General features: G+C 34.5%; 1 protein-coding gene across 2 annotated transcripts in view; it reads left to right on the forward strand.

The window, feature by feature from the left end:
* NUDCD1 (NudC domain containing 1) overlaps positions 1-17600 on the forward strand; it is an 82595-nt gene that overhangs the window by 10611 nt on the left and 54384 nt on the right. For both annotated transcript variants that reach the window (XM_041769262.1, XM_041769263.1), the window contains 2 exons: positions 2697-2851; positions 15040-15225. In XM_041769262.1, coding sequence (XP_041625196.1) covers positions 2697-2851; positions 15040-15225 — 341 coding nt within the window. The remainder of the gene's footprint in view (positions 1-2696; positions 2852-15039; positions 15226-17600) is intronic.

Genomic DNA, 17600 nt, shown 5'->3' on the forward strand with positions numbered 1-17600 from the left:
AGAGGGATAAGATGCCTCTGGCTTGTTTGTGATTGCCCAGGGTTTTTGGCACAAATATGAAGAAAATGTATTTGTTCTATCATTCTCTACTATTAGTACTTTGGGCCATTATGTTATCATGCACGTTTCTTGCAGTATTGAATTTCATCCACACCGTGGTGCTAGAAAACCAAGAATTGATGTTGCTTCTCTCCTAATCAGTGGAATATGTATTTCTAAGTGTTCCTTATAAAATAAATACTTCCTTGAATTACAAATAGCAGCTTCTTCAGCCTTCATCAGATCCATGATAAAATTATGATTTTACCCCTGAGATGCCTCCAAACTTCAGTCAGGCATCCTTTACCAAGATGACTGCAATAGCCTCCTGATGGATCTTCCTGGTATTAACCTTAAAAATAAAATTGGCCAAGTTATTTTATCAACAAAATGGATTTGTTTGGAATATTAGAGAATTGGAATTCGGGACCTGCAAGCTGCAGTAAAACCATCAGCAAGCCCAGCAAAGAAAGGAGAGGGATGTTATTTTATGGTGAAGATGGAAGAAGTTGGGAAGGGTTGTTTAGAATGAAAGTTTGCTGGAGAAAAGCAAGAGTACAGGGTAATGTTGAATTCTCCCTAGCTAAATTGCAGTGTAGTCCCATTTCTTGTAGGAAATGCAATGTACATCTTTTCCCTGTGGCAGCCTGTAATTGATGATTCTTTCCTATTGAATATTCTTCTGTTGGGGTCTGTAATTAACAGTTCTTCCTATAATTGATATTGAGTGCTAGGGTTCAGCCTCCTAGCCTCTCCACTGTATTTTTAGTGAATTTCCTTTTATTAATATTTACACTGGATTTACCTTGCTTTGCTTCAGTCTGTTTTACGTGTTGTAGTTACAAGTAATCTTTTATAAATTCAAATCTGAACTTTACTCTCCTGCTTAAAAAACTTAAATGAATTACATTGTTTATTGATAAAGATGAGGCCTTTCAGGATCCAACTCCTACCCAGTTTTCTAGCTTTGTTTATCTGTAGCCTTTTCTTGTACAGATCTTCATGGTGCTTTGTATTTCAGACAGTTTGGCCTTCTTTTGGTTCTTCAAACACCAGTTTTTCCTCCTACTTTGCCTGCTTTTCATTCTGTGTGTGTGTGTGTGTGTGTGTGTGTAGATATATTTCTTCATAAGTTAACTCTGTTTTATCCTTTCTAGCTGGGCTCATATTTCTGAAACTTTTATCAATACCCCCACTCCATAGATCAGTACCCAGTGCTGTTTCATTACATGGTACCCAGTAATTTTTCTTTCCAATATTTATTACAGTTTCATTATATATTATGTGATTATATTTGACTAATGTCCATTTTCTCACTGCATCATGAGTACCAAGAGGGTAGAGTCTGTGCTCTTTGCTCAGTATATCATTGGTGCCTATTAAAATATTGCTGAATAAATCACTGAATGATATAAAACAGGTAATAGAAGTTGGAACAGAGGAACATTATGGAAAAAAATACTTGAAATTAGAATATAGTAGGTTGAGGGTTTTTTAAATTTCTTTTATTTACAGTAAATTGAGTTTTATATTAAGGTAAGGTGTTAGCCCAGCATAATTTACTTACGCTTTTCCTGTCAGAGAGGAAATAAATTCTAAGCTATGGACAGCCCTGAACTATAAGGTTCCTATCTGGATGTGTGGGGAAGAAAGAGTGGGAAGCAGAGATCATTTAATAGATTAAATAGATCATTTGATAGACATTTAATAGGTTAAATTTATGAAAGTAGCTAGGAGAGTAGATCTTTATTTTATTTTATTTTTTTAAGATTTTATTTCTTTATTCATGAGGAACACAGGTAGAGACAGAGGCAGAGGGACCCTGGGAACACGCCCTTAGCTAAAGGCAGATGCTCAACCACTGAGCCACCTAGGCGTCTCAACAGTAGCTCTTAAAAGTTCTTATCATAAGAAAAAAATAACTATGAGGTGATGTGTTCATTAACTTACTATGGTAATCATTTCACAGTATGTTCATATATCAAGTCATTATCTTGTATACCTTAAATTTGTACAATGTTATATGCCAATTATATCACAATAAAGGCGGAAAAAAGTAAAATAAAATTATGGAAATTGCTAATATCCTAGTGGAAAACACTGTTCTTTAACTAGGAAACCTTGTTTCTATTCCAGGTAGAATATTTTGTTCTGTACCCCTGGAAAAGGTGATAAGACATTGGAGAAATCACCATTTGTGCTTACAGTTATTTCCATAATTGTGCAATGAAATAATAAAAACATTCTCTTTATTTCTTAATGTGTTGTAAAAAAAAAGAATGAGCTATAATAGAGGTAAAAGCATCTTAAAAACTATAAAAATTCTCTATAAAATACTTAATATTTACCCAAAAGACAGGATATTTTCAATTTTAGAATTTCCCTGTTCTTTTTATTTGTAATTACAGGGAAGAAGTACCTAAAAGAAAAGATCCCTGTCTTTAATGGCCACTGTCAGGGATCATTCAGTTTTATTCATCGTTTATCCTCTATACCCAGTGCCTAGAAATTGTTTTAGAATGAATAATATGGTGACTATGTCTGGAAGGGCTTTGTGATTAGCATTATGTGATTTCTTCACCTTGTAAGCATTCTGTGGAAAGAAGTAATCTGAGACGAAATCTGTGATGTTTATTTTTATTTTTCTTATATTTCAGCTGTGGCAGAAGTAAAACTTCGAGATGATCAATATACACTGGAACACATGCATGCTTTTGGAATGTATAATTACCTACACTGTGATTCATGGTATCAAGACAGTGTCTACTACATTGATAACCTTGGAAGAGTTATGAATTTAACAGTGATGCTGGTAAGAAAAATATCTGTAATATTAGGATTTTCCAAAAATTTTATTCTTAATCTTCATTCTTAATCTGATATCCAGAGAATTGAGGTACACAAATCTTTAATATATGGAATCCTTCCTATCATTAATCTATGTAAGGGTACATTCTGTTTAATTCAGTTTTAATTTTTCCCTTTGTTCCTGTTACATTTAAGTATTTCCCTCGACTCCTACCAATGAACAACTACCCAGTAATTTTTCTTTCCAACATTTATTACAGTTTCATTATATATTATGTGATTATTTGACTAATGTCCATTTCCTCACTGAATCATGAGTACCAAGAAGGTAGATTCTATGCTCTTTGCTCATCATTATATCATCATTATATATATGGGTTTTATAGATCAATATTGATGTTAACTGTTCATGTCTGTTTTTTTCTAATGTGAAATATTAACCCTCACTATGACAGTGGATTTTTTCCTTTTAATTCTTTATATATATATATATATATATATATATATATATATATATATATTTTTTTTTTTTTTTTTAAGATTTTTTGTTGTTGTTTATTCATGAGAGACACACAGAAAGGCAGAGACACAGGCAGAGGGAGAGACATACTCCCCACAGGGAGCCCAATGTGGGACTCAATCCCAGGAGCCCAGGATCATGCCCTAAGCTGAAGGCAAATGCTCAACCACTGAGCCACAAAGGCGTCCCTCTTTTTATATTTTTAATTGTGTTATTTGGGCCACAAACATTTTGTCTGCTATGGATTTGTCCTTTTAGCATCAAGAAATGCCCCTCTTTATCTCTGGGGATAGACTCTGGGAATGATTTTCATCTTGAAATCTTACATAAATATAGTTGTACTGGCTTTTTTATTTATTAGTGATATTCATTTTTTTCTATTCTTTTTCTTTCAGTTTATCAGTGTTGTTTTTAATCTAATGTCTTAGACCACTCAGCTATCCTGACATGACAGTGTTGTTATTTTTAAAGTGTGTCTCTTGTAAACAGCATATAGTTGGGTCTTGTTTTGTATCTATCTAGCATGACAATCTGTCCTTTAATTGAACGGTTTAGTACATTTATGTTTAATGGAATTACTGATATGGTTGGGTTTATGTTACCATTTTGCTTTCTTTTCAGTTTGTCCCATGTTCTTTGTGTCTTTCTCTGTTCTTACCTATTTTTGTATTAAGCAAATTTTCTTAAAGTTCCATTTAATTTTCTCTTTTGGCTTTTATCTAAACCTGTTTGTATTGTTATTTTTTAATGGTTAATGTATTCTTAACTTTAATGTATTTTTAACTTGTATTTATTAATGTATTCTTAACGTTATTCTTTAATGTATTCTTAATTGTATTTATTAATGTATTCTTAACTTGTATTTATTCTTAAGTTATAGTTTGCCTCTAATTAATATTATTTTACTATAAAAACTTTATAATAACATATATTCTTTTACTTCTCTTATACCCTTCAAGCTATTTTTGTCCTATATTTTACTTCATATGTTGTAAACTCCACAACAGATTGCTAGTGTATTTGCCTTAAACAGTCAGTAGTATAATAATAGCTTCCTAACTATTCCCTGCTCCTTCTAGTATGGTTCTGGATTGCATCTACAGAATCATCTGATTTTTTTTTTTTTTTAAGATTCCACATACTAAGTGAGATCATACCGTATTTTTCTTTCTCTGACTCATTTCACATTAGCACAGTGCCCTCAAGGTGTGTATCCATGTTATTGCAAATGGCAGGATTTGGCAGCCTGGGTGGCTCAGTGGTTTAGCACTGCCTTCAGTCCAGGGCGTGATCCTGGAAACCCTGGATCGAGTCCCATGTCAGGCTCCCTGCATGGAGCCTGCTTCTCCCTCTGCCTGTGTCTCTGCATCTCTCTCTCTCTGCGTCTCTCTCTCTCTCTCTCATGAATAAATAAAACCTGTGAGAAACAAAACAAAACAAAAATGGCAGGATTTCATTCCTTTTTATGGCTAAATGAAATACTGCATTGTGTATATAACACGTTTTCTTTATCCCTTCATCTATTGATGGAGACTTAGGTGTTTTTTTGTTTGTTTTTTTAAATATTTTGGCTATTGTAAATAATGCTGCAGTTAACATAGGGGTACATATATCTTCTGAAGTTAGTGTTTTTATTTTCTTGAGACAAATAGCCAGAAGAGGAATCACTGGGTCATAAGTAATTGTATTTTAAATTTCTTGAGGAACCTCCATACTGTTTTCCACAGTGGCTTCACCAGTTTATGTTCCTACCTACAGTGCACGAGGATTTCCTTTTCTCTACATCCTCTCCAACACTTCTTACTTCTTGTCTTTTTGATAATAGACGTTCTGTCAGGTGTCAGGTGATAATCTCATTGTGATTTTGATTTGCATTTTCCTGGAGTAGTGATATTGAGAATCTTTTCATGTACCTGTCAGCCATCTATGTTATCCTCTTTGAAAAAAATGTCTGTTCAGATCCTCTGCCCATTTTTTAATTAGGTAATTTGTGGGGGTCTTTGGGGCAGTTGCTAATTGTATAAGTTCTTTTTATAGTTTGGATGTCTTATTAGGTATATGATTTGCAAATATTTTCTCTCATTCCCTAGGTTGACTTTTCATTTTGTTGATCATTTCTTCTGCTCTGCAGAAGCTTTTTTAGTTTGATGTAGTTCTATTTGTTTATTTTTGTTTTTATTGCCTTTTCTTTTGGTATCAGATTCAAAAAATTATCGTTAAGACCAACGTCAAAGAGTTTACCACCTATATTTTCTTTTGGGAATTTTATGGCTTCAGGTCTTACATTTAAGTCTATAACCTATTTTGAGTTTATTTTTGTGTATGGTATAAGATAGTGGTCATGGTCCAGTTTCATTCTTTTGCATGTGGCTCTCTGGTTTTCCCAGCATTAGTTTGTTTTGTTTTGTTTTATTGAAGTTTGATTTGCCAATATATTCCCAGCACCATTTATTGAAGAGACTGTCCTTTCCCTATTGTATATTCTTGGCTCCTTTGTTGTACAGTAATTGATCATATATGTGTGATTTTATTTCTGGATTCTATTCTGTTCCAATGGTATTGAATTCCTTACTGTTTTGATAAACATAGTTCGTAAAGTAGTTTGAAATCAGGGAACATGATGCCTCCAGCTTTGATCTTCTTTCTCAAGGTTGCTTTAGCTTTTTGGTTTTGTTTGACTTTTGTTTTTAAAGCAAAAATAAATATATTTTTTGTTTTTAAAACAAAAATAAATAAACTTTATATATTTATTCATGAGACATGCTGAGACATAGGCAGAGGGAGAAGCAGGCTCCCTGTAGGGAGCCTGATGCGGATCTTGATCTCAGGACCTGGAGATCACAACCTGAGTCAAAGGCAGACGCCCAACCACTGAGCCACCCAGGTGTCCTTGCTTTAGCTTTTTGGAGTCTTTTGTGGTTCTGTGCAAATTCAAGGATTGTTGTATTTCTCTGAAAAATGCCATTGGAATTTTGATAGGGATTGCATTGAATCTGAGGATTGCTTTGGGTAATATGAACATTTTAATAATATTGGTTCTTCCAATCCATGAGAATGAAATATCTTCCCATTTATTTGTGTTTTCTTGTAATTTTTTTTAAGATTATTTATTTATCTATTCATGAGAGACACAGAAAGAGAGGTAGAGACCTAGGCAGAGGGAAAAGAAGGCTTCCCCCATGGGCATCCCGATGTGAGACTCCATCCCAGGATGCCAGGATCATACCCTGAGCCACTGCAGGCATCCCTTGTAATTCTTTTTATTAGTTTCCTATATGTCCTTCCAGAGGTGGTTTGTTTTTTCTGTGTGTCTGGTTTTTTTTTTTTTTTTTTTTGGAAGTGTGTGTGGAAGTGGAAGCCCAAAGTGTGTGTGTGTATACACATATATTTTAAAGATTTTATTTATTTATTTGAAGGAGAGCATGCACATGTGAGCACAAGCAGGGGAGGAGCAGAGAGAGAGAATCTCAAGCAGATTCTACACTGAGTGCAGAGGCAGACATGGGGCTCAATCTCACGACCCTGAGACCATGACCTGAGCTGTAACCAAGAGTTGGACGCCTAACACACTGACCCACCCAGGCCCCCTGTGATGTATATTTTAAAAGTACAAACTCTTCATCTTGGTATATGCAGTTTATGGTGCCCTTATCTCCAATCTTTGTTTTACCATTTTGTACCCCATACCCCAGCAATACCAAAGTCTTACAGTTCTCAAGAGATGCCCTGTATCCTGTTACCCTCAGCCAGTTTTCCATGTGATTAACTCTACTTGGTACGTTCTTTGTTAGTTCTGTGTCAGGTTGCCTCCCAATCTTTACTTAAGTCTCAGCAAAGCATCTCATCTATTAAGCTTTCCTTGACATCCTCCCTTTGTTCCTCCTGGAATATTCAAACCATTGGCTCTCAGATCTGTGTGAACTTTGAATTCCTTCTAGGCCAGGGGCTGGTACACCTTTTCTGCATAGGGCCAGATAATTAATATTTTAGGGTTTGTAGGCTAGACAATCTTATGTCACAACTGCTCAGTTTTACTTTAGTAGTGTGAGAACAGCATTAGACAATATGTAAATGAATGAGTGTGATGGCATTCCAGTAAAACTTTATAAAAATAACATTACTTGGATTTAGCTTATTGACTGTAGTTTGCCAACCCTTGATCTAGGCCCTGGGTTTTTCTTATATTTCTATGATCCTGCCGCCCAGCAGGAGGCTCAGTCAGCATAATTGTTGAAATAATAACACCTGTTTAAAGTTTATTCTTATCCTTTGGAATTGACTTTGCATTCATTCACTGATTCATTTATTTGAGAAAGAGTGAGCGTGCATGTGCATGGGAGGGGGGCAGAGGAAGAGTGAGACTCTTCAAGCCAACTTCCTGCTGAGCACAGAGCCCTACCTAGAGCTTGATCCCAGAACCCTGAGATCATGCTCTGAGCAGAAATCAAGAGCTAGCCACTTAACCAACTGAGCTACCCAGGTGCCCTGGCTTTGCATTCTTTGTAGGATCTTCCTTGTATTTCTTTCTTGTTCAGGTTCAGGCATGAGTCTTTGGTTTGTTGAGATTATTTACTGAATGATAAATATTTATTTTTCTTCCACAAACATTTATTGAATGCCATTATGTGCTTAGTAGCCACATAAACAAATAAACACATGATAACATGTAACAGTGGAAGTAGGGATAAGATTCAGACATAGTGTGGAGGAGGAAATGATAAATGTTGAAAGATGAAGTGTTCAGAGAACTTTCAGAGAAGATGTCACCTGAGTAGAATTTTGAAGGATCAACTAGTTGCTATGCAGATTGAGGCAGTTGTGCTGCAAAGCATTTAGGAGGTGTATTCAGCAAACTTCCACAGGCATGTGTGTGCATTACAGGTACTCTAGATTGATTTGCTGAAACACAGAGTATGTATGGAAAGACCAGTAGTATGTAGTCTGCAGTTGGTGAGGATGATGGCAAGGTGGGCAGAGGCCAGGTTTTGAAGGGCAGAGGAACAGTAATATTATTCTGTGTAAAGCAAAGAGAAATGTTAAAAAGAAAGATTGATTCTTTTATTTTAGTGCAATGCTTGGCTGGGAGAGGGGTGTGGATAGGGTCACAGTTTTGGGCCAGAAGGTTGGTTTTATCAGTTCACTTGTTGGTAATCACGATTTGGGATATTAATACCAATTTAAATCACAAGATTGATTGGAAATGTGGAATGAAAGTGTAATGATAGCATTTGAAATACTATAAGCAGTATGGACTGGTGAATATAGTTTTCTTCTCCCATTGGAAAGTTTTCACAGCAAATCAAATACTGTAATTTTATTAAGATAGTTTATTTGAATGGAATCAGGGTAAAGATTAATGTTTTTGATCCCTATTTCTGACCTATACTCAGGCTTTTATGGACATCTTAGAATAACTAGTTATAGTTCCTTATTTAGTTTAGTCTCTCTTTACCTATGGGCTCATTAAGGATGCAGTATACACATACACTCCTATCTACTTGGATAGCGTGTACCTATGAGTCAAATGTCCTTTATGCATACATGTGCAGTGTATTCTCTATACATGATTATACATGTCCATATGCTATATATGCATAATTGCATTTTTTTTGTGTCTTTTAAATTTAAGGGCTTTTATGTTTTTTAGATTCTGTTATGTTTTCCTTGTTAGGAAGACAAATCTAAAATCTGGAAATTCTCTAAGAATATTGACTTAGCCTAACTTAGTCACATAGTCTAATTCATACTATTCATTCAACCTTCAAAATATGTACTGAATACCTAACTATATGTTACACATTGTCATAGACACTGGGAATACTGCAGCATACAAAATAAAGTCTCTTCTTAATTCACAACAGAATATGAACGACAATTGACCGTTAAACAATACTGGGAATCTGAGTGCTAAGCCCCTCCCCTATTGCACAGTAGAAAATTTGAAATAGAAAAGTACAACTTAATAGCTTACTGTTGACCAGAAGCCTTACTGATAGCATAAAGTTGATTAACACATATTTTATATGTTATGTGTATCGTATATTTGTATTTATTTTCACAAATTAATACTGTTTTTTTATTTTGTTTTTGGTGATATCTGTCAGATTTTCATTAAAGTTTTGCATGCTTTAAGGAAAGGAATTGGAGAGCTTTCTGGAACTGGAACAGTTTAGGACTGGAATGATTTGTTTCTTGTATGTTAAACAAAGATGCTCTTTGGACCTATTTTATATCCTTTTGTTCTTTTCAGTTACAGTCTTCTAGTTACCTGTCCGATTGATTTTATTTGTAATTGGTTTAGTCAAAGTCTGTTTTTTTGGTAATTTTATAAATATTTTTTTGCCAAGAAAATTTGTTAATTTCTTAGGCTTTTACATTTATTCCTGTAAATTTGCCTGTTTTATGCTCTTGAGATTATCTTCTCTTTTTCCTCAATTTTTTTTCCTTAATCAAACTTTAGAAGGGTATTTTTATTACTTTATTTTTAAAGAACCACATCTGAGGTGATTTTAGTTTGTTTTCTGTTTAATTTAGCTTTTGTTGGGGATCCCTGGGTGGCTCAGCAGTTTAGCGCCTGCCTTTGGCCCAGGGCGTGATCCTGGAGTCCCGGGATCGAGTCCCACGTCGGGCTCCCAGCAGGAAACCTGCTTCTCCCTCCTCCTGTGTCTCTGCCTTTGTGTGTGTGTGTCTCTCTCTCTCTCTCTCTCTCTGTCTGTCTATCATAAATAAATAAATGAATGAATGAATGAATAAATAAAATTTAGCTTTTGTCTTTGTTTTTCAAACTGTATTAGTCATCAAAATCACTTGAAGTAAATGATAAAAACAAAAGCTAATTTCAGGCTATAGTTCTTAAAGATTCAGATTCAGTATGTCAGGTTGGTCATGGTCTGGGAATCTGTATTTTTATTAAGGACCTCAGATGATTTTGCTTGTGGTCCAATGACCAAGTTTTGAGAAACTCTGTATTTGTGGTGTAGAAAAATACCACACTTATTTCTTAATATTTTTCTAATTAGCAAAAAGGAAACTGGCTTGTTTTTTGAACTTCTGTGTTGGGGGCAGGTGGAGAGAGTTGGCCATTGATTACACATTGGCTTTTTTCTTAAGCACAGAAGTTGTTCTAATACCCATTTTATTGTCTGATTTTATTCTTTTTCTTTTCTTTTTTCTTTCTTTCTTTCTTTCTTTCTTTCTTTCTTTCTTTCTTTCTTTCTTTCTTTCTTTCTTTCTTTCTTCGTTGAGTCAAAGGCACACATGCACAAGTCTCAGGTTCTTTTGCTGTGGCTGGTTTACAGATACCTCACCCTGTTAAATCTGTGCTAAACACTATTATGGTCAGAGAAAAAGTTATATGGGACCAAGGAAGGAAATCACACATTGTCTGACCTTGAGATTTTGTCAGAAGCCAGCAGATGGCAGCAGTTCAACACACAAGGTTTATAGAGAGGCCTTACAAGTTAGTTTATAATCCTCAATTTTAGAGAAATGTCAGTTGGGTCCAGGAAGTGCTTTTAGGAACTAGAAAAAGCCTTAGGAAAGCAAAAGAAAAACGTTATATTTTTAAAATGTAATTATTATGTTGTCATTTTATTAGAGTATTATGGTTTCTTTTAAAGTAATGTTTTGTTTCTTAATATTTAGGGAATTAACTCTGTTATAACTTATGTTTCCATTTACCCTGAAAAACTGGTTTCTCCTAAAGTAGTATGTTGTCTCATGGTGCCTCTTTAAATTGCACTTAAAGATCAGAAGTTACTGGATTCCATTTTAAGCCCTTTGTGAAGCTGTGTCTTGAAGTGAGTGACACACTATAACTGTTTGTTAGTCTACCTCAGTTGCAGGCCAGTATCTCCATACTAGCATTTCTAGATCTGAATCTCACCTTATTTTCTATAGTTCCCTTTATTAATAAGGAGCCAGTTATTTACCTGGTTAAAGAAAAAAAAAAGGGAGGAATAAGTTATTTGAACTGTGTGTTTTTAATGAATTATTAAAAGTTTTCTGTTATATATATGAGACATTAATCAAAATCCACTTAATGAAACATCATTTCTTAAAGTTTTAGCAAAAAAGGAGAAAGGGAAAAGGAAAAAAGGAAGTTTTCTCTTCTTTCAAATAAACTTAAGTTACTAGTGATGAAAGTCTTTCTCCAGAAAAAAGATCACTTCCTTTCAAAAGGACAAAATCTTGGGATCCCTGGGTGGCGCAGCGGTTTGGCGCCTGCCTTTGGCCCAGGGCGCGATCCTGGAGACCCAGGATCGAATCCCACATCAGGCTCCCGGTGCATGGAGCCTGCTTCTCCCTCTGCCTGTGTCTCTGCCTCTCTCTCTCTCTCTCTGTGACTATCATACATAAAATAAAATTAAAAAAAATAAAAAATAAAAGGACAAAATCTTAAATGTCAACATGTAATAATACTAGTAAGTGGCATCCTTACCTATTTTTTCTTGACTATTTTCTTTAAACTTGAGTAGTGAGTAGTGCTTTTTATAAACATAGGTAGTAGAAAAATGCCTTGTCAGTTCAAACCTTGTCTTATAACTGTGACAAGAGGCCTTCAAATTCTGGTTTAGAGATATTTTTCATAAATACAGTTCATATATTATTAACTGTATCGTTTATATATGATATATTGACATTTTAATTTTTTATTACATTTTGTTGACCCAGGAATTTAATTTAAAAATTCTAGATAAGGTGTTAGTCTGAAGAAAAACTGAATATTCAGGTAGTTGCATTCAGAGTATTGTTGTTGTGGGGTGTTTTTGCAGGCAGAGGGGAGTATTCTAGAAATTGCAATGAGATCTGGGGTATCATTTGTTTAGAAAAACTTGGGTAGTGTTTTCTTCTCAAGAAAATGTGGAGTATAGGAGAGACCATCAACTTTTGGAGTGGGGTCAGTCAGGATTTCAATCTTAGCCCTTCCATTTTCTTAGCAGTGGAGTTCTGGGCAAATGATGTAATCTTTTTGACAGAGTTCTTTATCCCTCAAAGTGTACATAATGATTTCAACTTCATAGGGGTTTGTAATAGTTAAGTGAGATGGGAAAAAGTCAAAGCACTTATTTAATAGGATACCTGTACATTGTAGTTATTCAGTAAATGTACCATTCATCATTGAAATTTTAATTGTTCTGTAATTCAGCCATGGAATGTTACTCCAGAATTATTTTCAACAGCTTTGAACATAGTTACATTCACCTTTTTGTTTTTGTTTTTTTTTTGGTCTGGAAGAAAATGATTGGGTGGGACAAAGACATAGATCCAGTATCATAAAGCATTATTATGAGGACACTTTGTAAAACTGTCAGTGGAGGTTATTCAGAAATAATCTAATACTCTTAATTTAAAATTTACAGAAGAAAATATTTTACTGCATACAGTCCATTTAAAATTAAATGTACCCTCTGAGAATTTGATTTCAAAAATTAGGAACATCCAGATGCTTTCACTTAAAACTATCATTTAACTTACGTAAGAAACACTGGTGTGTTTCGTGTTTTAATTTAATTTTTAGCTTTACATTTATATACATGAATATCTTAATCATCCTATTGATATCAAAATCCTTTATCTGATAGACTTCCAGCAATCTTAAGTTATGTGTAACCTTGTATTTAAAAGAAAATAGCTTAAAACAGTAATTAGTAATTGAATATGAAATGAAGAATAGTGATTCAACAAATTAAGCCCTGCATTTGTCCTAGCAGTGTTCACTAGATTAGATGTAGTAAAGGGCATATAGTGGTAGAGACCACTAGAACTCTTTACTTTAAAATAGTTGTTTTGAGGAAGAAGTCTCATTTTATTTTATCCTATTAATATTTTTTAAACTATGTATATTACACCTAAGTTGCTCAGTTAAAAAAAAAAAAAGTCAAACAATGTATTTGAAGCAAAAATGGAAAGTTTCCTCTTAACCTTCAGTCTCCCCTACTGCCCATTTGAACATTTGGATAGTCATGTATTTCTTGTTGAGTTGCTAAGACTCCTTATATGCTGTAGATGCTAGTCTTGTGCTATTTTTGTGGCAAATATTTTTTTCCCTGTGTCCTACATGTTTTTTATTTTTTACAGGAAGACTTTCTCCACCCTGAGTTAAATGTGATTAATCTTCTAACAAAGTTATCTTCCTTTTTCTTTAAAACATTTAGATTATTAATCTGTCTGGAATGTGGAATATTTTTGTGTATGCTGTAGGGGAAAGAACAATTTTTTTCCAGATCTCTGGTATCCCAATAGCATTTTTTGACTGCTTCATTTATTTCTCAGTAATTGGAAACGCCACATTATGTTCTAAATGCCTACATAGGCATCAGCCTTCAATAGAATATCTCTTAATTGATCTCCATTTAACTGAACACTGAAGTAACTGATAATCTCTATTCCCTTTATATAATATACTGACAGGAGACCACAGTAAACTTAATGTTTACTGCTTGTAGGTTACTTGGTACTATGTTGATAACAATTCTATTTCTGCTAGTTGAGTTTTACATTACTAATACTCATAATTGGTCATTCTAAAAACTTTATTTTAGCTGTGCTTGTCATTGTATTTTCATTATTTAATCAGTATTAAATAAATCAGTAAAAAATGAATACAAAAAGAAGGAAAGGTGCCATTTCAAAGAAAACTAAACTAGATGCTTTAGAAAGAGACAGTGAATCACTAAAAAATGTGTGGCTGGTAAGGACATTTTGTATAGTTTACTTAAATTTTGTTAATATATGCATTTATCTAAGTAATTTTAGGAACAGGGAATGATATACATGAATCAAGATTTATTTTTGGCCTGTAGGAAAATCTGTTAACTGAAAACTAAAGCTTTAAGAACAACAACAAATTATTCAATTGAGTACATTTTGATACATGTTTATTTCCTGAAATGTAGACCTTTTTATATATATATATTTTTTGTAAAACATTTTAATGATGCAGTCCATCTTACAGCTTTAAAATGTGAGGATATAGATAAAATAAAAATGTGCTAAGTGTGGTGTTCTCATACTGCCAGGCTGGTGTCCATGGAGGCATTTAGAACATGATGTAGTATTTCCAATTAGTTGAAAATTCTGATCATTAACTCTAAACTTAAGAATGAAGACCAGATTATTCTAGTGTATTAGTTATCTATGGTGTGTAATATATTACTTCAACACATAGTGACTTCAAACAATAAATATTTGTCATCTCACAGTTTCTGAGGGTCAGAAATCAGAGTGGCTTAATGGGGTGGTTTCTGTGTCAAGGTTTCTCATGAGGTTGTAGCCAAAATGTCAGCCCAGAGAGCAATGATCTGAGGGGTCCACTAGGGCCTTCAAATAGCTCACAGGGTGCTGGTTGTTGTCAGGAGCCCTTATGTCCTTCCCATGTGGGTACAAGTGCAGTACAAGAGAGAGACCAAGACAGAAGATGTAATGAAAACTATGACCAAATTTCCGAAGTCACATACTGTCATATGTGACATACATGTATGTGTGTCACACACGCATGGCGTCTGTCATATTTTATTAGTTAGAAGTGGGTAGTACAACTCATACTCGGAGGGGAATTAGGCACCTTCTCTTGAATAAGATAGTAACCACTACACTGCAGATATATATTCTGTGTGCATATGGATCAAGGAGAGAAAAGGATTCATTTATAATATCTGGCTTCTTTTTAGGACACTGCTTTAGGAAAGCCACGAGAGGTGTTTCGACTTCCCACAGATATGACAGCATGCGACAATCGCCTTTGTGCATCAATCCATTTTACATCTTCAACCTGGGTTACCTTGTCGGATGGAACTGGACGATTGTATCTCATTGGTACAGGTGAACGTGGAAATAGTGCTTCTGAAAAATGGGAGGTGCGGTTTTGTTTTCTGTTTTTTAGACTTAAGCAAATTCTAGAAAGTATATATAAGGTAGACCTTAGTGATTTTGAAGTAACACTTTTTGGGCATGGTTTATGTTTGACATCTTCGTTTTTATGACATATAATGTTTTAGGAGTTTTTAATTAAATTTAAAATATATACCTTTTACAAAACTGATACATTAACCATTTCTGGTTTGACCTGGGGTCATTGCAGTTATCAAGAATTGCATTCATTTGTTCAATGAATGTTTATTGAGTAAAGCAGTACACTAAATACTGACATTGCCTCCTTCTTGATGAAGAGTTAGCCAAGAATTACATTGGGATATCTTCTCTACTCATGTTATATCTGTTAGTATCTTTATGGGCCTAGCATGCTTCTGAGGTACAACTCTGCTGGCTGTCTGGTAAGTTGCCATTGGTCAAATAATGAGTTTATCAAAGTATTTCTTACTTAGAGGAATACACTATAACATAAATATAGTAATATACCAATCTCTAAGATGATGTTTTTATTTCAGCTTTCTTAAAACAATGTAATAACATTTGTAAATCTGAGGGGCAGACTAGGATTTTAATAATAATAAATAAGGAATTAATTTCTTGAGAGCCATAGTTTCTGAAGGTCAGAATGACACTGAGTTATACTAGTAAGTATATTGTGATACTGCTAATAGCTGAATCTCAGCACGTGGCCTCTTAGTTCTGGGTAAAGAAATATGAGCTTAATATATTTACATCTCACAAAATGGTTTTATCAGACCAACAAATGCCTACAAAGATCGGGCTTTAATTATTTGAGAAGAACCAAGAAGGCCTTAGAACCAAATGGTTTATCTTTTTTATTAAGTTATATTAAGTGGTATACTACAAATTGTAGTAATTTAAAAAACTAAACAAAAAACACAATAAATAACTAGAACAACAATAGCGTGTTTGAAGGGAGCCTTTGCAGGCCTTGTGGTCACAGATTCAAATATTCATTGGACTTTGTGACATTTTTCTGCTATGGCCTTCGGTAATAACTTTTTTTTTTCCTTTTCTTTTTCTTTTTTTTTTTTTTTTAACTGAGGCAATGTGATATATAGCATGAATACCTGAAACAGTTGGAATGAGTTCGGAAGGTGATGGGCAGGAAATATATGAATGAGAATTTATGTATGATCAAGCTATGGAATCTGTTGGTTATGAGCAAGAAGAGACACACTGACCCAGCTCACCTTCAGCTTAAAAATAACACCACATACTCTGCATAAAGGAAATTCATATGGATCTATAATTCATTTGGTTTCTGCTATGTATATCACCTTGGTACATATTAGGCCTTTAGTATATTTTTTAAATCAAAAATTTTAAATCTGCTTCGTGTCCTCTTCAGTATACACTGCTGTAATGAAATAGCACCCTCTGAGATGTTTACAGTTAATAATAATTTTGACTGGGGATTGGGGAGAGGGGGAGTGGGACAGGGATGGGACTTGGGCATTAACTGAAGTGAGAGGGATACTGTGGAATACTGGTCACTTTAAGAGAAACACCTTAGGAGAGTTTTAGGACTTCGGGGAAGTTGGTGGAACAGAGAGGAAGCTAATGGTGGGAGCAGTTGGGGGTGCAGTAGGGCATAAGGCGGCCTCATAAGGGCCATGATGACTGCAGTGTAGAAAAAGAAAGGAAGGGAGACAGCAAGACTACCTGCTTTTTGCCGGTGTGTTGCATCTAAAATGATGGGGGTGCTCTTACCGGCAATATCATATTTGAGTTGCTGGGCTTGTTCAGGAGACTGGAAACTTCAGTATAAAATATATAAGAGTTTATACATCTACTCCCTGGTGTCATTCCAGTCCCTTTCACTCACATGAGAGAAAAAAGGGGAGGAAGCAATAAACTAGCTACTTGTACCTGACAAAACTTACCACCTATCCTTCTTCCCTTTTAGTCTCCTGTTGTCCCCCAAACAAAAGCAAAAACTGAGTCAACCAACTAAAACCTGTCATCTCAGTTTTGAGTGTTTGAGATATTTTTTGCTGTTCTTGCTATTTTCTGTTTGTGGAAGACTAGAATGGATTTGAAAGGTCTACAGTTTGAGTAATTTTGGTGCTCAAACACGTAGGGAAATTGACATTAAGGCACATGTTTGTAAGGCTTTCAATGAAAGTAGGAGCAGATAAGATGGGATTTCCAGATAAAGGATGTTTTGTTTTTTTAAGCTAACTTTTATCATTTGGATATTTTCTTCAACCACTTATTTTTTCATTTATTCAAAAATCTTACTTAGCAAACAGTCTTAAATGTGTCTTTATTATTTACTCTTAAATAAGTATAATGGTCCTTTAGCTTATATATTTGTATATAAAAAAGAATGTAA

Source organism: Vulpes lagopus, chromosome 9, assembly GCF_018345385.1.
Source record: "Vulpes lagopus strain Blue_001 chromosome 9, ASM1834538v1, whole genome shotgun sequence".
In the NCBI taxonomy this organism is placed as follows: domain Eukaryota; kingdom Metazoa; phylum Chordata; class Mammalia; order Carnivora; family Canidae; genus Vulpes; species Vulpes lagopus.